The sequence below is a fragment of the Dermacentor variabilis genome, chromosome 3, assembly GCF_050947875.1.
Source record: "Dermacentor variabilis isolate Ectoservices chromosome 3, ASM5094787v1, whole genome shotgun sequence".
NCBI classification, from domain to species: domain Eukaryota; kingdom Metazoa; phylum Arthropoda; class Arachnida; order Ixodida; family Ixodidae; genus Dermacentor; species Dermacentor variabilis.
Genome location: NC_134570.1, coordinates 13680689 through 13704496, shown reverse-complemented (window position 1 = coordinate 13704496; position 23808 = coordinate 13680689). Strand labels below are relative to the sequence as shown.

General features: G+C 43.3%; 2 protein-coding genes across 2 annotated transcripts in view; both read left to right on the top strand.

The window, feature by feature from the left end:
* The first annotated feature begins 5808 nt into the window (after nucleotides 1-5808).
* Nucleotides 5809-23808, top strand: part of Nsun5 (Nop2/Sun-like domain containing protein 5) — a 37980-nt gene continuing 19980 nt past the window's right edge. Inside the window, exons 1-3 of the mRNA XM_075684230.1 lie at nucleotides 5809-6184; nucleotides 10366-10612; nucleotides 10926-11197. Of these exons, the coding sequence (XP_075540345.1) occupies nucleotides 6059-6184; nucleotides 10366-10612; nucleotides 10926-11197 (645 nt within the window). The 5' untranslated portion in view covers nucleotides 5809-6058. The remainder of the gene's footprint in view (nucleotides 6185-10365; nucleotides 10613-10925; nucleotides 11198-23808) is intronic.
* LOC142575159 (vacuolar ATPase assembly integral membrane protein VMA21-like) lies at nucleotides 10654-10929 on the top strand. Its single transcript, XM_075684232.1, has one exon. The coding sequence runs from the start codon at nucleotides 10674-10676 to the stop codon at nucleotides 10905-10907; it is 234 nt and encodes a 77-aa protein (XP_075540347.1). The 5' UTR covers nucleotides 10654-10673; the 3' UTR covers nucleotides 10908-10929.

Here is a 23808-nt window from a genome sequence, read left to right as displayed (position 1 = left end):
AGGTAAGTGTGGACATCATCATCATCAGTCTGGTTACACCCACTGCAGCGCAAAGGCCTCTCCCATACTTCTCCAACTACCCCGGTCATGTACTAATTGTGGCCATGTTGTCCCTGCAAATTTCTTAACCTCATCCGCCCACCCAACTTTCTGCCGCCCTCTGCTACGCTTCCCTTCCTAGCAGTGTGGACAGGGTTATATACAGTGGCATAGGCAAATGATACAACTAGATACAGCTGTTATGCGTAATATTTTTTTCTGGACTAAATTCTTGCTCCTTGAACTCATTCGAGATCATTAACTGTAGCACCAGAGTAGTGGAACACTACCAGAACAAAGGCATGTAGCGTGCACATCTCAATTCTTCTTATGCCAGTCTTCTTTTTTACACCAATAGCTGCTATGGGCCAACTTCCCTGGTTCTGATGTCTACTGGTGTTGTCACTCTAATTCCCAAATTTATTGCTAGAGTATTGCAGATAAAGTTCTCATTGTGATTCATTCAAACATATGATCAAAAGATTGGCAGTCCACAATTCTACATTTCAGCCACTCTGCTGAAGGTACAGTCGTGGCGAATACCGATCCTGGAGAGTGCGATCTAGCCAACAGGTGCCATGATTGGCTAACACCTGTTCAATGTCTGCGTGCTGTATATAAAGCTGGCGTCCACATCTTCAAATTCTTACTCATCACTTTCCCCACTTGTGAAGGCAGTACTATGTTAATTTTTCTTCTTACATGTAATGACAGTGATTGGGTGCATCTGCTTTATTAATCTTCTAGTGCTTGGCTTCTCAGATTTGCTGGATGGGGCTGGTTGATGGGGCAGAGCGCGAGACCTAGCAATGGGTAGCTCAAATATAGCTTTGAGAAAACCAAATTAATTCAGCAGTAAGAAGCTAAAGGGTTGTTTTTCTGGAGACCAGAGACCAAGTCTGGATGTGAAAGAGGAGGAAGAAAACTAGTCTTTCCACTTCAACACTGGGAGGCACAACTCCCACTTATTTTACTTTAAAGGAGATTACTGACTTGCACTGGCAAGTGTTCACTTCAACAAACACCGAATGAAGCAAGCTTCCTGCGCATATTTCACCATTTATTGCATCACTTTCACAGTATGAGTGGAACTCCAATTTTCGTTATGCCACAACTTGCCCAATCTTGTGTTTTGCAGTAGGATTTTAGCAGTGCTGTTAAGGCACTTACATATTCGTGAATAGTAGTAGAGAAAAAAAGTAAGAAAACAGTGGCTCTTCGTGCATCGACTATGCATGCACCTGGTGCTCTCATGTCCATTTTTTCCGCTATCTGCTAAACCGTTCTAAACAAGAAAAGCTCATACACAATTATTTTGCAGAGTCAGACAACTAAACCAGTATCCTTGGTAAGCAAGGTTTATTTATTTGGTGACATTTTCTGTGGCCCTGCTATTGGGCTTTCTTTTCATCCTTTTCCGCTGTGAAGATTCATTAAGAAGTGACAAGACAGTTTGACAATTTTAATCATTGAAAGACTTAGCGAAACCTTTTTTGGGTTGTTTTTCCTTGCTTTCAGACTCTGCACATTGCCTTTTAAGGCATGTTTTAAGTGTTTCTTTTTTTTATGGAGAGGGCATGTTAACATCTTTTACACCATGTCAATTATGTGGTGCCATAGTGCATTCTTGGATGGAGTCTTGCCCTTTCATTCAGTAAAATATAATGTTTTTTGTGTCATAGGCCGTTTTACATTTGAGTATGAGTGTAGCATTTCGCTAAGTTTTGCCTCTGTCACCCAAGCTTGCTACCCACTGTTGTTGACATGCGACTTTTGTTCAATAAAAGGAAGTCTGTCACTTATCCTGTGCACTGGTTGTCTTTTTGAATTACGATTTGTTGCCTATATTAGTTCTTTTGTTGTATCTCAGATTAGGAATGGCTATCAAAGTTGACATCATTTAATCATATTGCACACAATGTGGATGATATGTACTTGCAATATATGGCCGCCATAAATAGAAGTTAATTCAAGAATAGTGCCTTTGCATGGTGGGGCAGCCATGAATTGTAGCTATAAGTTACCAGCACTGCAAGTAGCACTGTTTGTGCAGAATATAGTTCAACTCTACTACTTTCAAACATCATTGTTTTTATCTGCATTTGTATAGCTCCAGTTCCTGTGAACAACACGCATCTGGCGGAAGAGTGGCTTGCACCTGCAATGGGGCCCAATGAATAGCCAAATTTCTGCCCGTTTTCATGTTATTAGCATATTAGTTGAGGCAGTCGTTCTTATAGTAAACTGTTTGCGCAGTGTAGAAACCACTGCGGGTGTCAGGATCTTGTACACATCTTCAGCTTTGCAGGGGACACAGCATCTGGCACATAGTTTGTCACAGGCCATGTTTTTGGGGCAAGTTGAGTTGACCCACTTGCAAAGGGAGAACCAAGCTTGTTGGATATGAAGTAAACTGAGTGGCCTTATTTCATTTTGTGTGACATATATGGTTATAGCTACCCTTGCTTTATGCACTTCTTGTCCGGCAGCAGTTTTGCTTTTGAAACACTCAGGATAGCTTTCAGCAAGCTGGACAGGAATAGCACTGAAAAACCAGCAGATGTTAATTGTTGCACTTGTCATGCGAAGCTTCCTACAGTATGATGAGGACGGAAATTAATGAAGGTGTTCCTCAAGGCCTTCTAGCTTGTCATGAGTTTGGAGCAACGTGATGTATAGCACTTTTCTGATCGCATACTATAGGTTCAGCAGGTGTGGCCATGGTTGAAGTGCAGTGCAAGGTCAAGAAAACAGATATCTATGAGCAGCACACTGGTAAAGGAGACGCTGGGAAAACTAGTGGGAAGCCTGTTGAACATCTAATTGACCAAGTTGCTGGCTTCATCAGGCAAACTGTGATAAAGAGAAGGAAGTCATCAACACATCAGAAGGTTTTTGCGTATAGACACTGCTAAGGTTCTCAGGCACGTCTCTTGTAACACGCCAACAAATCTTAGTGCGCAGGCTATGCATGACTAACTACATATGCCTTCTGTTTGGACAAAGAACTGCTCATTGTAACTGATGAAGATGGAGTGGACAAAAAAAAACGGCAGCTCCACTAATCTGGTTTCACTGGTATTAGCAGTGCTTTGTAAGTATGCATCGCCATACTCCCCAATGCCTTCTTGGTTGACATCATCAAGGACCGGCTTGAGGCAAGGGGTAATAGACATCTTTACAAGCTAAAAATGCATGCATGCATGGAGAGCACGTTGTGTCCAAAATGTAGGCACTTCACAGGGGCATTGGAGAAAAAACAGATTATTGACAGTGGCCAAAGGCAAGCTTATCTGCTACTAAACACCCAACACTGTTGCCATGTGACACCTCTGAAACAATCCTTCTGAAAGAAGAAATCATCCTTGTGCATCCATAAAGAGGGCGGATAGGCAAAGCCCCTTCAGCAATGCGGCCAGCTTCAAAAGGCCCACTTGGCACATCCTGAATGCTTCCTTCTTAGACTTTGCCGGGTGCAAGCATTCTACTGTCCAAAAGTTGTCATTGAGAGCACTGTTGGTTTGGTGGCAATACAGTTCAGAAGCGATTGCAAGAAACCTTTCTTCCGAGTTGGTCTGGAGGCTCATGGTGCTCACAAAGCGACACCATGAGACAAGCAAGGTGACCGGATGCCTCCAAGCCCTTGTTCGTGTATCACACTGTTCTGTTAGTAACAACCATCAGATCTGAAACCAACAAGCTCAAGTTCAGCACTCGTGTGGTTACTGTGGAGGATCCATAATAGAAAGCACAAAACAGAAAACTGAAGGGAAAGGATAAGGCACCACTTAACACCTAGTATTGCTGCAGCCCACCCCCTTTTATTTTGTCTGGTCATGCTACATTTTTTTCTATATATAGGCATGAACTTATCCTGTGCACAGCTTATTGCAGAGAGCATAGGTGATGTTCCCAATCGGTGTCCGATTTTTATATACACTATATGCTGGCTCAAAGAGGCTCGAAACACTGCAATGGAAGCTTCTAATAGAAAAGGTGCCTGGAAGAAAAAAAAGCTGTGCTGCAACCATCTTGGCAACATCTTGTCCCCTTAATAAAAATTGTGCTTCCGTATAAACTTCAGCCCTCCAGTTTAGAGTAAAGTACCAGTGCACTTATGCAAAACGAATCAATTCTCAAAGAGCATGTGCAGTCCAGCCAGAAGCATAGGTATGAATCCGCATTGTGCTCCTGCATTGAAGGTGAATACTGCGTTACAAAATGACGAATGTGCCTTAGTAAGCTTCCCTGCAATATGAATTTGTAATGTACAAAGAATTGTCAATTAAGCTTACCAAGAGCACAGATGCACTTGCAAATTATATCACAATTGAAAATAATGAGCAAACCTATGTGCCCTTTCCACTATTAGTATGCTTTACTGCACAATGCTTATTTCCACCTCTGTATTGCGGTGTAGCAAGCTACGAAAGAAGCGTTGCATAATTGAGCTTTTTAAGATTAACTTTTTTTGCAATACACCTATGTTCTGCGGTGAAGCCTAAGCAATGTACTGCGTTGAAGCATACTAAAAGTGGAAAGGGGCCACTGTCACTGGACATAAAAAGAGTTCTTTAATTATACCCTATGATTATACACTCGCGCAACCGCCGCCTCTCAGGTCGCCTGAGTGGACATACTATGCTGGGTGATAGCGGGCCCCTCCCACTTTTAGTATCCTTTACCGCGTAACTAAAATGCACTGCGGCGAAGAAGCAGTACATTTGTATTGAGTGAATAAACAAATGCTTTTTACAACAGTACAGAAATAAACGCGCACCATGCATCAGTCTACCACATGGAAGAGCGTCGCAACAAAAGGTAGCTGATTCACACAGGCTGTGTAGCCCACTTATCAGTCGTAAAGGCTATTCTGGGTAATTCATAATTTCACACACACAGAAATATGTTTATATGTTTACGTTCGTACACCTTGCGTAATAAGACTTCCAGAACTTCCACAACAGGTAGTAATTTACAACACACAAACGAAAACAACAGATACATATGCCTTGTTTTCAACTCGGTCGTCATGCAAATGACATATAGCACGGAAAAACGTGAACATGCTGTGTGTTATCATCGTAAACTTCATACTAGGCAAGGAGCACACCACAATCCCGCGACAGCCGCTAATGAGACCAAAACGGGAGCACATATCTGTGAACGTGCAAATGGAGACCCTAAGCCACTCTGCTCCTCCACCACCCCCCGCTGCACGGCTGAACCACTCGTTTCAAGCACAGCACACCTAACACACATTCAGAACTGAACAGTGGGCGGTCGACGCAGTCGCATTTACATGACTTGTAGCGAGCAGCACATCCCTCGATGTCCGTTAAGCAAAGTCGGACACGGCGACGCCACATCGCGGTTCGCAGAACTTCGCTGCCGATGCGCTAGGCCAGTTCGACATTTCAATTGTCAAGCAAGCACGGGTCACACAACGCAGATTCTCTACTGCCAGAGCTCACCGAGGCGAAAGCCGCACTGCCGCACCACCACTACTCGCGGCTTTCCGCCAAGTAACGCAGAACCTACAACCAACACACAAGCAACGCACGTACAATCACATGAGCAATGTTGAACAACGCGGGGTCCAGAGAACGATCACGCCGAGGACGAACACGCCACGGCGTCGCTCGGCGCCAGCATCGCGCCTTCTCAAAAATCCCTAAACGATGCAGTCCCTAGGCACCTAGGATCAGGTCACGTGAGGGATTTTTGTACGACAAATAGACGCACGCTAGACGGTGGCGCCAGATTACCTATGCCTTTCTCACCTTCTCTCAGATAACGCATGCGCAGCGACCAGAGAGCCCTCGGGGGCGACGTTCAGGTCTATTAGCCCTATGATTTGCCGCTGTTCTGCTGCTGGCCATTCTCGCATTCGTGGCCCACTTGCGGTGCCAGTAGGTTGTGTTATGAGCTATTAAAAGCCTAAGATCAAGAAAGCTCTTGCAACACAGGCTGGCACGAAACGCTCCATTCCAACGTTGCAGCAGTTAGTGTTCTGAGTATGCCGCGGGCGTGGAAAGGAATCACCCGCACGCCTAGGCGCTACAAGGAGGCTGCGCGCATCGTTGACGCCCTGAACACATCCTCGGAATCTCTGGAGTCTTTGGTGACTAGTTCCCGCATGCCGGTGAGTGAGGCTGAGCACACGCCGAGATAAACTGCTAGTGTTCTCGCCGACATCGCATCGTTCGAAAACCTAGCAGTGCGCATCGTTATATCCGTACCAGTTCTCATGTGCGCTGTTCACTGGGTGTGAACTTGTAAAAATAGATGTGTACCTGCATGTTTATTTGCCTAGGTTTCGTTCGTAACGCGATATCTCAACGTCACACTTGATAAGCACGAAGAAAGAAAAGTCGCAGTTTCGCCCGAGAGGCGAAGCGCCGATTGCGATAGAAAATTAGTAGATAGCTATACGAAGTAAGGATAGTAGTTTTATCGGCCGTATAAACTTGTAAATATTCGCTTACTAACCAAATTAACAATGATATAATGTGCAAGAGCGACTGAACGGTGACGTGGAACGACGGAGACAGTGCTCTGTGTGTGTGTGTTTATTTCTACGTCCTCGTTCAGATGCGGCTGCACATTTATGATATGTATTCAAACCAACTAGCCTGCCCACGTTTTCAAGCACGGTGTCACGCGCGCACAGTAAACGTGAACACATCTCGCTCGATGAGCGCGGAAACTCGCTGTCAAAATGCTGGAGTGAGGAATCGCGGCAGCAGCAGTTCTCACGCTTCAACGTGAACGAAATGTCGAAAGCACAGCTCATACGACGCTACCGGCACCACGCGCACTCTGCAAACATCGCAGATCGCTTTGGGGTCCGCGCGGGCGCGCACTTTGGCCGCATCGCAGATCGCTTTCAAGGTACGGCGCCCGCACGGCCGCACCGTATGTAAGCGGCAGGCGCCCGAGAAGAACGCCCCCGCTGTGCCTCACGTGCGACAGGAGAGGGCACGCTTGGGCTAAGCGCTAGCGCTCGCTCGCGCGTGACTAGGCCGTGTTCGCCTGCTCAACCTCGCACGTACAGCATGCGCGCCCAGCAACGATATCATCGCCCCTGGACTTTATGCGGAACCTCACGGCGACGCTGACGGCAGAAATGCGCTTGGAGTGTCCATAACATTGCTATCACAATAAAGGTTTGATAGCGGCAGACTTTTCTCAAGTGATATATTTGTTGGTCAAGATGTGTTTCAGTGATGCTTTGTAGCATTCACTGACTGGTGTTCGAATTGGGGAATAGAGCTCAATGTGAAAAAAAAATGCTCTTTTATGCATAACAAGAAAAAAATCTTCGAGCAAATTTCATTCCTAGCTTGAAAACAGAACTCTCCCCTAAGTAAAAAAATATAAATATGTAAGCGTTACACTTGCCAGTAACATCACATGGACATCGCATATCTCGGATATTTGATCAGTGGCATTAGAGAAACTGTGGTTGTTAAGAGGAAGCTTAAACACGCACCTATAAGAACTGAAATATTAGCCTACATTGCAATAGTGAGATCTAAATTCAAATATGCTGCTGAAGTTTGGGACTAGCATACTTTATGGAACTTGATGTAATGGAACTTGAGCGAGTCCAGAGGAAAGCTGTGAGATTTATATACAGAACATATGCCAGGAAAGATTCCCTGTCATCATTATGTTACAAAACAGAGTGCAGACACTACAAACATGCAGAAAAATTGCCTTGTACTACTACACAATACTCTTTAAGGAAAAATATGGCAGTATCTGGTTCTGTATGTTGGCCTGCTACGAGAAGAACACGACACAGTCGCAAATATTTGCTTGCACCAATTTTCGCTCAAACAAACGCTTGAAAGTACGGTTTTTTTATCCCTCAGATGGTGAGCAAGTGAAATTCACTTCCCATTGGTGTACTTGAGTCAAATGATTTAATGACTGAATTGGCAAAGCATTTTTGTGAATTTTAGCGATGTCAAAGTGTAATCCTTGCTTCTTTTTATGCGTTATGTTCATTCTATACAGCATTATTTATGCTTGTCTGTGCTTTATTTTTGCTTGCTTAAAAGCCCCTCCTGCTTAGGCCAAATTATTGGCCTGATGTATAGCTAAATAAATAAAAAAAAAAGAATTCACTTACAACCGTTGGGGTGCAGCGCACAAACCAGGAACAATGCTCTTGTGCTGCTATTTCGGTGCAGGTTGCACGATCAGGCTGTAGTACTGGGATCCTAAATATTGCTAAAAATACAAGGCAGGCATTACGCATGGTGCTTCCTGCCAAGTATTTATTTCGAGAAATGTATACGTTTTTATCCGGGCCTCTTGCGTATGATGTCATATATGCAGCACGTATACATGAATATACAGATAAGCCAGTTCCACCAGAGAAAGTGATAGGGAAACTTGCATGCCTGTCTGCTAAATTTTGAAAATTAACTGCTTAACATGTTGTCTGTTTTGTGGATCTGCCCACGAGACTGCTCTGGCCAAGCATCGGCGCATGTAGGCGTGGGTACCTCAATAATGCGTTGCTTTCTGTGGCTGGTTATTGTGGCAAGGACCCACATTCTCTATGGGCACATTTTGAAAATGCCTACATTCACTTCACCAACACTTAGTCCTAAATTTGTATGAAAAATGGCTTTAGGCAGCTTTTCAATAGTTCATTATGCTACAGAATGCAGGGTTTTGTTACTGTTACCCCACTTAATGATGTTAATGTTATAAACTGCAGTTTGCATCTTCCAAACTGTTCCATTAATAAGACATATGTGCTACATACTGCTCCAAAATTGGAATTTCTTTGCTACGATCTGCTCCAGAATGAATTTTTACCTGCTCTAAAAACTGTTACAAAATGACCTTGGGCATTCCTACCACTGAAGTATATCAAGCACCCGAACCAATTCTTTATATTGAGTATTCACGTTTTTGCTTGCCTTTATTGAAATCTGTACTGTGCATTTTACATGTTTTCCTGTTCAGTTCAGTTAGCTAAATCTATAGGAATGGGGCTTCCGCACAAGTGCTAATAGCAAAGCGCTGCTGCTGTCGCCACCAAGGGTGACCATGGCAAAAACGAGGTCAATTGGCTACTGCCATAGATAAGGAACACTGCTGACTGTGAAGGGCAGTCATATTTGGTTCATCCCTCTTTGCTGCAATGCACCTTGTCAGAAGTTAGGTACACCCATAGGAGATAAGTGAACAATCCCCTTTCGCTTCCATGCCAACCACGTGTCTGACCACATGCTTGACGAGGTCACAGACATTTTCTTCGACAGTGATAGTGACTTTTTTCTGGAAATTTTTAGTAAGACTAAACAAAGGCATATAAACAAATGAACCTTCGGCTACAATGTCTTTTTCTTCTTTTTCTTGTGTTTATTTAAAATAATTTTTGTCAACTTTTTTTTTTATTGTATGCCGCAAGTTAGCCCACTGCCTCTTTTCACCCGATTTGCTCTATATTTTAGGTGGGCTATCTCTCGGGATATTACTGTAGTTGTGTATTTAATCAATATATGCTCTATAATAAGATGTTTGCTGTTTCCAGCTTAAAGGAATGCAAATGACTGTGGAACTATTCACAAGTGCTGTCATTTATTCTTGTTGCCTTCATAAGTTTCCCTTCGTTGCCACAGAAAGCCGTGCATGAGTATAGCAGTCTCAAGGACTTTTACATGCAGTACTGAGATTGATTGTTTATGACATGGCCAGTGTCCTTCCCGTCATCTGTCCAACGAAATCTTAATTTTATAGAAAACATTTGATAGTACTCTGTCACCAGTGCATCAAAGTACATCAATGAGCTAGCAGCCCCACTTGGAGGCCCTTTGCAGCACATATGCCAATGACCTCCCACATTACTGTAATGTTGAATATGGAACACCTGTGATTGTTGGCCCCTTTGCTGGACATCATCCTCTCAAGAGGACAAGAACTAGTTAGTGGGACGGCAGGCTGAGCAAGTTGATAGGTGCACATGCTACAGAAAGGCAGGTATGCAAAACATGCACAAAAGGAGGACTGCTCAAAACAGCAACTGTTGACTGAAAAGGCCACACAGTGGTGGAAAAGGAAAAAGAGAACACCTACCTGTGCAGGTAGTTTTTGTGTCTTCCTCCTTTTCATCTTGATGCAGATTCAGTCGGAAAAGAAATGGAACAAATGTAAACAGAGAAAAGTCACTGCGCAACCTTCAACCTTTCAAGTGATAGCCGCCATTTTTGTTTTCTCATTCTTGTAGAATCCTGTGTTTCGTATCCTGCCTTTTCTGTACGTACTTAGTCTCCAGCCCTCAACGTACTATTGTGGGTGCAGAACAAGACCCAGCTGGCGGCACTGGTGATACAAGTGTCTAAGAAGCTGCCAGTCTTGGAGGCAGTGGTTTCACAGAGCCCACTTCTGGATGAGGGCCTGCCTAAGGCCTTAGCATTGGTTCTGGTGCACGAGGCACTGTTTGGGGTGCGGCCTCTCTATCCAGGGATATGTGCCCGTGCTGACCAGGTGCTTGCTTGCCGGCCCCAGCTTGAGAAGGCTCTGGCAGATGTGTCCAGGAAAGGGAAAGGTAATACTGACTCTTTTGGGGTGGCCTCGTGCGTGATGCAGGCTTGCTGAGCTGAGAGGCCATGGCAGGCCCACTGGTCACACTTCTGCTGTACACGGCGCTGATGGTGACACTCCCGCTGGGTGCCTTCTTCGGAGCCCAGTGGGCACTGGCTGAGCTGTGGCATGCATCGGCTACGGCCTGCTCTGTGGGCGCCACCGTGGCCAGTGTGCTCTGTGTCCACCTGGTCCTCGGCCTGTTTGTCTACGAGGCTTACCACGAGGCCACCCCTGCCCCGGATGAGAAGATAGACTAAGAGTGTGCTCCTGTGCAGTTTTGCCAGCATCATTGCCTCGCTACGCTCGTGTCAACACTCTACTGCTGCACACGTCTACCGTGATAAGACACCTGGAGCAGCAGGGCTTCCGGTGGGTGCGTTACCCACGCCGACGTGGACTACCATGGTTCTTGGAGCGAGTGCGCCGCTTAGAGCCACATGAGTTCCTCAAGGACTTTCACCTGCGTGATTGGCTTGTGTTTGGCACTGGTGCAAAGCTGAACTCGCTGGACCTTGTGGAGAACTTGCAGCTTCTACTGCAGGACAAGGTATGTGTGTTTCACTCACAAGAGAGGGGTGGGTGGGTATGGGGTGCACATTCTCGGATGGTAACTTTCAAGGGTGTTGCTTTCAGCATGAGACAATTGACGCAGTGGATGAAATAGATGAGTGGGTAGATGCACTTTCAGCTCTCAGTTTCCCACCATGTAGTGCATCAAGTACAGAGAGGACTTAAAGACGCTGTCACTTGAATTTCTTTCACAATAGTCAGATGGCTGCCCGTTCTCAGATCGTATGAGCACTTTCTGTTAGACTCGCAAAAGAAAACAACACTCACTGTTTGGGTAAGGTGCATGGTGTGCACAAAGGTGCGCGATACTAGAACCAGATACTGGAAAAGAAGGAAGAGTGTCAGTAGAAGATGAAATAACAGTTGATTTAACCAAAGATGGAGAAGACATAATGCTTGGAAAACTGGCAGCTCCTTATACGAAGTGTCTATCTACTGCAAGGGTCCCAGAAAATTGGAAGAATGCAAACATTATACTAATCCACAGAAAGGGAGATGTCGAGAAATCCGCAGAGTACACTAAGCCTCTCTATGTGGCTTTCACAGATTACGAGAAGGCATTTGATTCAGTAGAAATACCAGCAGTCATAGAGGCATTATAGGAAAATATCTACAGAGATTCCACAGCTACCTTAATTCTACTCAAGAAAGTAGGAAGATACCCATAAAGAAAGTGGTCAGACAAGGATACACAATTTCTCCTATGCTATTCACTGCGTGCTCGGAAGAAGTATTCAAGCTAGTAAACTGGGAAGGCTTAGGAGTAAAGATTGACGGCAAATACCTCAACAACCTTTGGTTTGCAGATGACATTGTTCTGTTCACCTACACTGGAGATGAGTTGCAACAAATGATTGAGGACCTTAACAGAGAGAGTGTAAGAGTGGGGCCGAAGATTAACATGCAGAAGAACAAAGATAATGATAAATAATCTGGCAAGGGAACAAGAGTTCAAGATTGCAAGTTAGCCTCTAGAGTCTGTGAAGGAGTATGTTTACCTAGGTCAACTAATCACAGGGAACCCTGACCATGAGAAGGAAATTCACAGAAGAATAAAAATGGGTTGGATCGCATACGGCAGACTTTCATCAGCTATTCATGAGCATAGTGGCAATGCTGAAGCCCCCTCACCTCCCCCCCCCCAAACACACACACCTAAATTGCCATTACTAGAGCTTTTTCACCAACATCATTTAAGGTTTCTTTTGACTTTCGTCGACCTTATCACATGCAATTTTTCTGCGCTACTAGCTTACTGCATCATTATTGGCGCAGACGTGCACAGCTTTTAATTCATACTTTCGCTTTATTTCCGCAAATCCTGACAATAGGACACACACATTAGAAGCACTAGCGGCGGCTGCTTCATCCATATTTTCTCTCTTCAGCATTGTTTTAAATTTTCACTGTAAACACCATGCAAATACACAATATATTTAAATATACACACAGGATAAAGGTTATTATATTTTTGAAAGAGATGGAGCTGGCCAATTAAAAATTATTTCTAAAGGTTTGAATAGCCTATGCCTAGAGATGAATATGTTGCTGTATGTTCACCACGCTTCAAATTGCTTTGCATGTTTTTTTTTTTACCATGAAAAAAAACTATAGACTTCAGTGACTCCTTCAGCAGAGTCTTTTATCAACGGCGTGTGAAATGCAGGTGAATGATATGTGTCTCAGTATTGTTTCTCGTTCCACTAAGCAATGCTAATGACTCATGAAAAAATACTCTTCTAATAATTTACAACATTTATTAGGTATGGAAACATTCTCACTTGCACACAGAGCTCATAAATATATACAGGGTGACCCAATTAAGTATCATGCACCCAGATTTAAAAGAAGAGCAATGTGTTACTTGAAGCAAACCTAGTGCATATTGTTTGCAGTACAGTGGAGTAGCTGCCAGTAATTATTTCATTACTGAGATTTAATTAGGTAGTCATAATTATCTAACTTGAGATGTACTATCTTAATTATCAAACTGTCAATGAGGCATTTGTAGGCACAGCCAAGGGTCATCTAAGTACGGTATTTTCAGTGACATACTAATTGCATACTAATGTTTTCCCTGCTGATAAATAAATCCCGTGAATATGGAGAATACCACGTGACTGCACTCCCACCCAGATCATAAAGCAGCACCCTCAAACAGGCTCCCTCTGAGTTATCCAGAATGAAATAAAGGAAATAAAGAAAAACATCGGGATCGAGCTGGTTCCTTATCTGCCGCACCCCTGCTGAAGTAACATGTCGCATTTGGTTTTAGTTCGAAACAAGCTGTGACAGCTGTTGTCTTAACGCAGATAAAGTGCACGAAGGGTCTCTCTTTTTGCCACAAAACTTATTGCCACAAAAGTAATTTTACATCAGTGCAAAAGTTCAAAGGTGCGTTTTGTTTCGTCCAAGTCGCCATGTCTTTCTCTAGTGAGCATAAGGAAAACGTGATTCTTGCCTTGGGAGCTGCAAATGGCAACAATAGGAAGGTTGCAATATATGTCAATCATGGAAGTGTGGCAGTAGACGAAACGTATCGAGTACCATCAGAAATTAGGAAAAAAGTTAGACATACTGGTAGCTTCCAGAAACAGCGGTGTTCTAGCATTCTAGCAGCAGTGTTTTAGCCCTCATGCTAGCGTGCAGGATGTGGCCACCCAGGTACCGAATTCCAAGTCATCAGTTTGGAGGATTCTAAACGACGACCTTTCACCTGTACCACCTTAACTAGCACTAATGCTTGGAAGATCGTCTGCAGAATCATCTAAATTTCTCGTATTGGGTCCTCGCAAAAGCCGATGAGTCACTGGACTTTTTGAGCAACATCTTGTGCACAGATGAAGCCAATTTTCACAGAAACACCCAGATAAATTTGCATAATGCACACTATTGAAGTGAGTACAATCCACCCTGGGTAAAGCACAATTGGCACCAGTACCAGCGGTCGTTCAATGTGTGGCTCAGAATTTACGACGGTGCTATTATCGGTCCTATCTTCCTCGATCACGCACTGACTGGACAGCGTTACATGAACGAAATCCTTGAAGGAGTAGTGAATGAGTTTCTCAGCAGAGTCCCGCTGTCACATCATCCACTTCATTGGCATCAGCAAAATGGGGCACCCGTACACAGCAGTGCACAGCGCGAAACTAGCTGGAAGTGACTTTTCATGTGCAATAGATTGGAAGGCACGGGCCTGTAATTTGGCCGGCTAGCTCACCTGACCTCTCTCCACTCTATTTCTTTCTTTGGGGTTATGTGAAAGATTGTGCTTACATGATCGAGACGGATGTCATATTAGCTGAAGACAAGGATAATGGATGTTTGCCCTAGAATTCCGGCGTCTGTCATCAAGAAAGCCACTGAAGATGTGATAAAACGCACACAGCTGTGTAGCTGCAAAAGGAGACCTATTTGAATACGTCCTCTAGGCAGCAGCTGGTGTTCACGAGCTTACAAATTCATCGATAATAAGGACAGACTGAAATCTGATTTCTTTTTTTGTGCAGACATCTTGATTGCCAATTCGGCTCATTTAGAAGTGGTATATTTACTTACTTGAACACATCGGTTTTGCCTATTCTGTACACGTTGGTCGCTTCCCAGTCTGTTTATTTCGCTGTTATTTTTTGACATGAACCCGTTTTTGCAGCACATACACATTGTCATGAAAAATAAAACAGTCACTTTAATTTGGCTTTGGTCCGAAGCAAGTTTCTGGCACAAAATATAGCTTCGCATGCACTCTTTCGATGCGATTTGAGCAAAGCCGGGATTTTGAAACACACTATGCCTATTACATTGCTTTTCGCACCTCGTGTTGGCTCTTGGGCCACATTAACAAAGGGCTTTTGTTATCAGTGTGATCAGTCGGCCTTGAGAAACAGATAATAAGTGTGACTTAGAAATGTGAAGAAGGAATAGCTGCGAAAAACCGGCTGTTGGTGCTCCTTCCGTACCACCATCAAGCTGATGTGCTGTCTCTTTGGGTTTGCGACAGGCAATGCAGTCGCATTCAAACAGCTTATTTAAGGGCGCTGCTTTATGATGCGGGTGTGAGTGCACTCATGTGGTATTTTCCATATTTTGTGAAGTTTATTTGCCGTTTGGAAAAAATGTGATGCAATTTTAGTACGTCGCTGAAAACACCGCAGTTAGATGCCATTTTGGGTGTCTACAAATGAGTAATTTACATTTTGAAAATTAGGACAGTCCTTCTCGAGTTAGATAATTAATTGCAATTACAGAATTGAATCTCAGTAACTGAAGAATTATGGCGGCTTCTCCACTCTACTGGAAACAATTTGCACTAGGTTTTCTTCAAGTAACCCAACTGTTTTATTTTTAAGTCTTGGTGCATGATAGTTGGGGAACACTGTATAATTCACTCTAACCGAAATGAGGTTAAGCCAGATTCACCTGAAATCAGAATCAACAGCACTCATATGCAGCACTACTTATACTCGGACTCACAGAAAAAGAAAAAAATGGAGAGAAAGGTTGCAGTTTCGCCGGAAATGCGAAGCAGTACTAGTGATAGCCAAGTATGTATGCGACAATTAGGTGAAGGAAGGTTAGACCACCGAGGGGACTCAGGCTGTGAATTTCTACTGTCTCCTACTATGAGGTCTTGTATATACTCATATAATGCCGTCACTTCAGTGCTCGATTCGTCGAGGTCACTCAAAATTTCTTTTCTCAATTTCTCAAAAGTGCAAGAAATATATACATGTGTGGTTTGGAAAGCTGGTCGCCCCCCCCCTCCAGAAAAATGAAAACTCTCCGCCTATGGCGGTTGGCGTAGATGGACAGTTGGAGAAATAAATGCAACGACACTGGCAGTACACTGGCAGGGATAGGTGCATGCAGTCTGAATTTATTCACCTGAGAAATGTCTGGTGTTAGATGAAAAATGTCAACATACCAGAAAAACTCAAATTTCGTGCGGTCTTCTGTCCCCATTTTTCTCAGCCACTGACTCACTGCCAATGGTAGAAGCCCAAAGTGCTTCCGCAGCAGAAGTTTGCACTCCATGGTTGCCTACATGCCCTATGTTCACAGACTGTGGTAACTCCGGAGGGCTGATGATGCTGTTACCATGGTAAAAAAGCATTCTAGCTCATTTCATGTTTGCCACTACTGGTCGAGCAACCTGGGACTGCACAGTGTCTCTTTTCTTCAGTTCAGCTATAGTTGTGCACACCACCTCTAAAACAAAGGGTGTGGCAACAATGATGCGCCGAGGTGAGAAACTTGCATCACATGGATAAGGCTAGCCACCCTAACAAGGCAGAAGGCAGCAAGGCTTCTTATGAGTGTACGCAAGCGAGAAGAGAAGCTCAGAGATGTGCCACCATACCATAGGTGAAAGAACAGCCAGCACCCCTGCCCTGTTTTGGGGTTGTAGTGATTGTTGTTTTAATGACTGTGGCTGTTTGCATTAATATAGAAAGCACAGCAAACTAAACTAAAATAAAATCTTAATTTAATGTTTTTGCTGCAATGCGCTGGTTTTCTGCAACTTAGCTTTTAACCAATCATGAAGGAGCCTGTGGTGATGATGATGCCTCTGCGTGATGATGCAGTTAGCACCAATGTACTGATTTGTCCGTGTGATTAAAATATTAAATATTTCGATATCTGTGCTTTGACCTAGGCTGGAAGCACTTCTAACCGTTAGCCTACATAACCTGCAACAGAAAGATGGTGACTTGAAAAGTGTTCGAGTGCCCCTTGATGGCCTCAGATCACCACGAGCAATTGCCAATTTTTGGATTACACCTCGTTATGGGTACTTCGTCGATTTCTAAATGGCTTGTGATCAAAAGTGGCCATGAAAGGGTTTTTTTCCTTTTGCAACGTAAATGGCAGTAGCTGTTTTATCATCTGCACTTTTTATCCACGCTAGGTAGCACCTAGCGATCCCGACACGAACATTGTGTTGTCTGCTGTCTGAAATGGGACAGCAACAGGAAAAATATTTGTAAGGAAATCAGGATCTGGTATAGGTGATGTGAGAAAGCACAATTTGGAGTGCTGTGTTTTGGGCATTATGATACCGCTAGTAATCTGCAGTATTTTGCACACTAGTGTAGAAACACAATTTAAATTATTTACCATGAAGTTCCAAGCAGTGAAGTCGTTGATTCATAATAGTATATACAGTCTTTCTGGGAATATTCTGCTTTACACATTTTTTAAGCATTTTAGGTTACAAAAAACCTATTTTGGTACTGTTCCTTAAGGAAGAAACAAAACCGTAGGGCTGAAAGGGATTGTTGGAATTCTTTGCCATGCACTAGGACTTGTGAAAGGCTGTTCAGGTAGTGTTCTGCCACAATTATTTCAAATAAGGTCTAGTTGTAGCCAAGACAGAAGCAAGGAACTGTCTTAAAGCAATGGTGCAAGGAGGTGAGCTACCCTCCATCGAAGCTCTCTAGTTGCCTTAACTAGTGCTTCTGCAAGTGAACTGTTTGTGCTTTTGATTTGGCTTGCTTGGGGCCACTTGGTTACTATGTCCTAAACAGTTTTTCAGTATCTAGAGAAAATACTAGAGTACAAAAGAATCTTTGTCAGAACATGATGTGCTGTAGAATGAACAGTCATATGAGACAGACTGAAGCTTGTCAGGCAATACATTTCCCTCATTGCAGTTAAGGATGTAAACAATGCAGAATCCTGTCAAATCTGAGCTATTTGAAGATGTTGAGGGATGGCAGTTATTATTAGACAGGTGGTGTCCTGACAAAAATCTTCAACTTTGTCATCTTTATTTGCTATAAGAAAAGTAACACGCTTTCGGCACGAAGGTTCGCTAATCTAATATAGTCATGAGGGATCAGCAGCATCTCATGGTTTTAATGTTAACTAAGCAAATTCTCTTACAAGCAAGCTAGAATGTTGCGAGTGACAGGCCTCTGTACAGATTAAAAGGATGACCTGCTTCTGCATGTGCAAGATTGTCCCAGGTAATCTAATCTTGCCAGCACACGGGTGATCATGTGAGCAATTGCAAGGTGTGGTGTCAAGGAAGTCTCCTTCACCAACAACAGTTCATCAGTGCCTATGGTGTTCCCCTACTGATTTCAAGGTCATGGGTTCGATCCTTTATTGCCACAGCTGCATTTCTAGGAGGCAAAATACAAAAAAACAGTTGTGTAGCAAGCACTTAAGAACCATCAGAATTAATCGAAGGCTCTATACCATGGTGTCTTTTAATGCCTATCTGTTGCTTGGGACATTGAACTGAACCAATCATCAGCGAAATTTCTTTTTACCAAGCTGTGGCCCTGCATGGCCTTCCGCAGCCCAGTACCCTTGAGTGTGGCATGTAAAGTCTTACATTTTCAGCTGCATATTTAGTGTCTGGGCAGTGTGATAAGATACAAGAAAACCACATCAGACGCATGTACACACAATGACTGCTCAGAATTTCTAGGCATCAAATGTATCTTATAATGGGATTTATTTACCTATGTTTTTTCAGAGGTTTAAAAGTGTAGTTGCCTTCTCTCTAGTTGTTCTCTGAGTGGCGATGAGTCGCCACATTTATTTTGGGAGCCGGCCTAGCCATGGACATGGGGGCATGATGACAAAGAGGATTCGGTGAAGATGGCAGCTATCTAGCCAGACACCAAGCGCATTCTCCTCTGCATGCTGCAGCAATCCTGTCATGTCCCCTTTTTGCACTCCGCAGTGGGTGGCTGGCACCACTGCCATGTATGCTTATGGCTAGCTCTTTCCTCCTGCTCCCCGATTGCTTTCAGAAAAGAGGGCACACTGATGAAGTGTTCCAGTTTTTAGGACGGCAAAAAGAAAACTTTCCGTGATTCCACGTAATCCATTCTAAGAAACCAGAAAGGACAGTGAAAATGATGTCACTTTTCGTTGTTGCGAAATCGTTGACTGAAGATCTCGGATGCAGGCTATAAAGCATCGAAGATGGAAAGCTGTGATCTCGCCCTGAAACTTCGTAATAAGGAGCAACAGGAAAACCTGCTTAAGCTAGCGTCATTTGGGGACATCACTGCGATAGTGACCCCAAACCATACGTTAAACACTATCCGTGGCATCGTGTGAACACTTTCCGAGACGGCACTCAGCACTGTTCACAACTAAGCACGCCGTCCACAAGAATGCATGACCAGCGCCTTGCAAGAGGCAATAAACGCAACACTGAGCATAATGGCACAGTCAGCATCTAAGAAGTGCCGCGATTCTATCAAGCACTCCAAAAAAAGACTAACATTGTGTCATGGCGCCTGCAAAGAGCCCCGTGAGCTAATATTCGTTTCTTCAACATGAAGCACAAACACTTCTCTTATGCAAATACACAGGCTACAATGGAACATCAGTGGACTTCATAACCTAAATGATATCGGAGAACTTCACCGTAAATGCAATCCAAAGGTGCTGTGTGTTCAAGAGAAACAAAAAAATATGGGGTTTTACTTGCCAAAACCATGATCTGATTATGAGGCATGCTGTAGTGGGGGACTCAGGATTAATTTGGACTGCCGTGGCCAAGATTTCAAAAGAAACACTTGAAACCTAAACATATAAGCTTTCTCTGGCAATATAATCTTTTCTGAAAAGATTGTGACGATGCTAACTCTTCAACTAGTGGTGTAGTCATAAGTGGGTGCAGCATGTTGCTCTCTTGAACTTCGGACGCCTCTTGAAGCAGCGGCAGCATAAGGAATATTATTCAACAAGTTAGTTACCATTTGCACATTATACTTGTCACCTAATCAACAACTAAAAAAAAAGTTTTTCTATAGCCTGGTTGATAGCTTCCTGAACTTTTATATATATAATCATGGGTAATTTCAATGTCCACAGCAGTCTCTGGGGAGATTCCTGATGTGACACAAGAGGGCGACTGATTTAAAATTTACTTTTAAGCTCTGATGCTTGCCTTTTTAATAAAAAAAGAATATACATATTTTTACTTTATGCATAACTCATATTCATCCATTCATTTGGCCATTGGCTCTGCTTCACTAATTCCTGATCTGGAATGGGAGGTATTAAAAATCCATTTGGGAGTGACCATTTCCCCATAATACTTAACCTAGCAGAGCAGCATTGCTAGCATGAGCTAGCTAGCATCAGCTTACTGGAAGCAGCTTAAAGAATAAAGTTATTTAACATGAGATTTTATCAATGATTTTGGTATAGATGGCTGGGTAGGGTGTTTTACAGCTCTTATTATCCACGCAGCAGAAAAATTCATTTCTCAAACAAATGGTCGTTCATGTAAGCAGTACGCTCCATAGTGGAATGAACAGTGCAGACAGGCATGAAAGAAGCGAAATGAGGTGTGGCGCATACTGCGTTGATTTCCAATTGCGGAAAATCTCGTGGAATGTAAGCACGTCAAACCACAAGGAAGGCAGATGAGGCAACAGGCAAGGAAGATAAGCTGGGAGAGATTTCCCTAAAGCATGAATTCCTACACGCAGGAGGCGAAAGCTTGGAATGGGCTTAGAAAGCTTAACGGCAGCAAGCCCAGTCGCTGATCAAGGGAATACTTTAAAAGAGCAGGCAGACACTCTTAGGGAGCACTTCGAGTACGTCTCTAGCTCAATTAATTATTATAAGGCATTCCTTACATATAAAGAGATATTGGAATGAAAGAAACTGTATCGGAAATGCAGACCAAATTAAACTTATAACTCTCCTTTCAGTGTTGCCAAGCTGAGAGCCTCATCAAACGCATGTCAGAGCTCTGCACTGGGAGCTGACAGGATCATGTATGACATGATCAAGAACTTGCACGCAGACACACAAATCACACTGCTTGCACTTTTTAATACCATTTGAGCTGCCGGATAACTGACTTCATTGTGGAGAGAACCTATTGTAGTTCCAGTCTTGAAATAAGTAAAAATCCATCTTCAGTTACTAGTTACCATCCGGTAGTGCTTACAAGCTGTCTGTGCAAGCTGTTCAAGCATTTGATAAGCTGTCTACGTTACATTTCCTCAAATCTAACAAAATGCTTGATCCTTATCAAAGCGGTTTCAAGGAAGGTTGTTTTACAACTGACCATCTCATACGCATAGAGTCAAACACTTGTGACGCTTTCATTCACAATCGGTACTTCTTGTCCATATTGCTCGATAGGGAAAAAGAGTACGACATGACGTGGCACTACAGGATATTTCAAGATTTGTCGGAGACATTGTGTAATGTCTAATGCATAACGTTATAGAAAGTTACCTGTCAAACTGCATATTATGTGTCAGAATTGGTCATTCTCTTTCCAGACCATTTCTCCAGGAAACTGGGGTACCACAGGGTGGCGTGCTTAGCAATACTCTTTTTATTGTAAAAATGAATTTTTTTACGATTATCAATTCCACATACCATATTTTATTCAGTATATGTTGACAATGTGCAAATAGGATTCAAATCCTGTAGCCTTGCAGCTTGCGAGAGACAAGTTCAGCTTGGTCTGAACAGGTTGTCAAAATGGGCTAATGAAATGGGTTTAAGCTAAATCTCCAGAAAAGCTCTTCTGTCCTTTTTAGTGGGAGAAGAGTCCCAGATGCTAATATTGAACTCGATCAACAGTGCTTACCTCTACACACAGAGCACACATTTTTGAGTGTAATACTTGACTCAAAACTATGCTTCATACACCGCATAAAGTATATAAGGATAAATGCTTAAAAATAATGAATATCCTTAGTTTTGTTGTGCACAGCATGGGGTAGTGATACATGGGGCAGTGATAGCATGGGGTAGTGATTTTACACAGATGCATCAGTCACATGCCGGTGTGTCTTATGCATCTGTTGGTCCTTTATTTTTAGGATCCAGTGTTCTGCATCCACTAACAAATACCTTTACGGCTGAGGCCTATGTACTATTGTCGTTTATGAAACATGCCATGCTATTGAAACAAAGATGCTTGCTAAATCCATAGCAACAATGGACAGTAACTCAGTACCTGTACTTGCTACAGATCTTAAGCCTTTCTTTCATAAAAAACGAAAGAGCTACTGGCATCGCTTCTGGGATAGTTGAACCTTTAATGCGCTACATTTAATTAAGCTAGTTTCGACATTCATCATCAGCAACAAAATCTCGATGACATGATGTCCTCTTCTATTGTATTAGGATAGGTCACACTTGCAGTACCTACAATAACATGTTGACTGGTGCGGAACCTCCGACATGTGATAAATGTGGTAAGGGGCTGACTGGTCCTTCACGTCTTACTGGATTGTCGGGAAGCAGACACTGAAAGGAAAAAGCACTTCCCACTAGCTGACAGACAACATATTCTTTTTCATCCAGCAATGTTTCTTAGCAAGGAACCATTATTCTAAACAAAATTAATTTTAAGTTTTTTAGATTAAGTCTCCACACTAAATATTATCAGCCCAAGAAATTCGTAGCACGGTCTCTCTTGAGAGGCCCGTCGTTGCGACGGTAACGTTTTGTATAGCACATGCCTTGAGGCCCTTAGTTTCCAAGGGCTCTCATGAGTCAGTAGTGCTACTGCCAGTGACAAATTTTAGTTATCAAATACCCCTTTGTAGCACATCTTCTGTATTCATTCTACATATCATTTTACACCCTATGTATCGTCATGTTTCTATTACATTTGTATTTTACACACTTTACTGGAAATGTTTCAGGCCATTGTACAGGCCATGTCGCATATACGCTGTGTCATTGACCACATCAATTATTAAATAATACCATTTCTTGGTGCTCTTTGATCATTACTTGCCCTTGCGCCACAAAACCATATAGTACAACAAATGGCACCTTTTTGTCTTCCTAGGCACTTTGGCCATAACATGCACATTTGCCAATTAGCCACATTTTCAATTCTTTCTATATATGGTCAGCCTGTGCCACAAAGGGATCTCTTTAGTCTTGCCAGACTTCATTCTGGAATAGGCAGCAGTCCAGCAAGGTGGAGTGCTGATTCAGGAGTTCTTCATAAAACTTGTGCCTGTCGCGACACCTGGATGACTTGTATTCCTACTGCCAGTCTGTTGTGTGGTGGGCCTTACTTTCTCTCTATCTGGTAGAGCAGTACACACTGCTTCCTTTTTGCCACAACCTGTGCCTGTGAGCAGGCATTCTCGGGTTATAGCTCCTACAAAAAAAAAAAAAAAACATTGAAACTGCCGTGGAGCAGCAGCTTGCTTGAAAGTGATGCCAAGTGTCGTATGGTGATGAATTGACTATGAAGCAACCAGATGCACTTTTCTCATCTACAGTCGAACCTCGGTATAACGAACCTCAATTTAACGAAATTCTCAAAATAACGCACTTCTTATTTGTCCCAATCTCTGCCCCATTGAAAACCATGTATTTTTTTTTCGCGATTTAACGAGGTCACTTTATACTGTACTTCCGATTTAACGAAGTCATCGCGCATCGCACGCACGTACCAGGAGCCTCCTTGACAGGCAGACGAAAACTTTAGCCGGGCATACAGCGATTTGCATGCGCCCTTTAATGCTCAAAATTTCCCGGCGCGCTTCAATACGTGGAGAACGTGCCGCTGCGCCATCTATCGTGTACGTATGAAACCCGCAGCAGACGCGTTCATGTAGT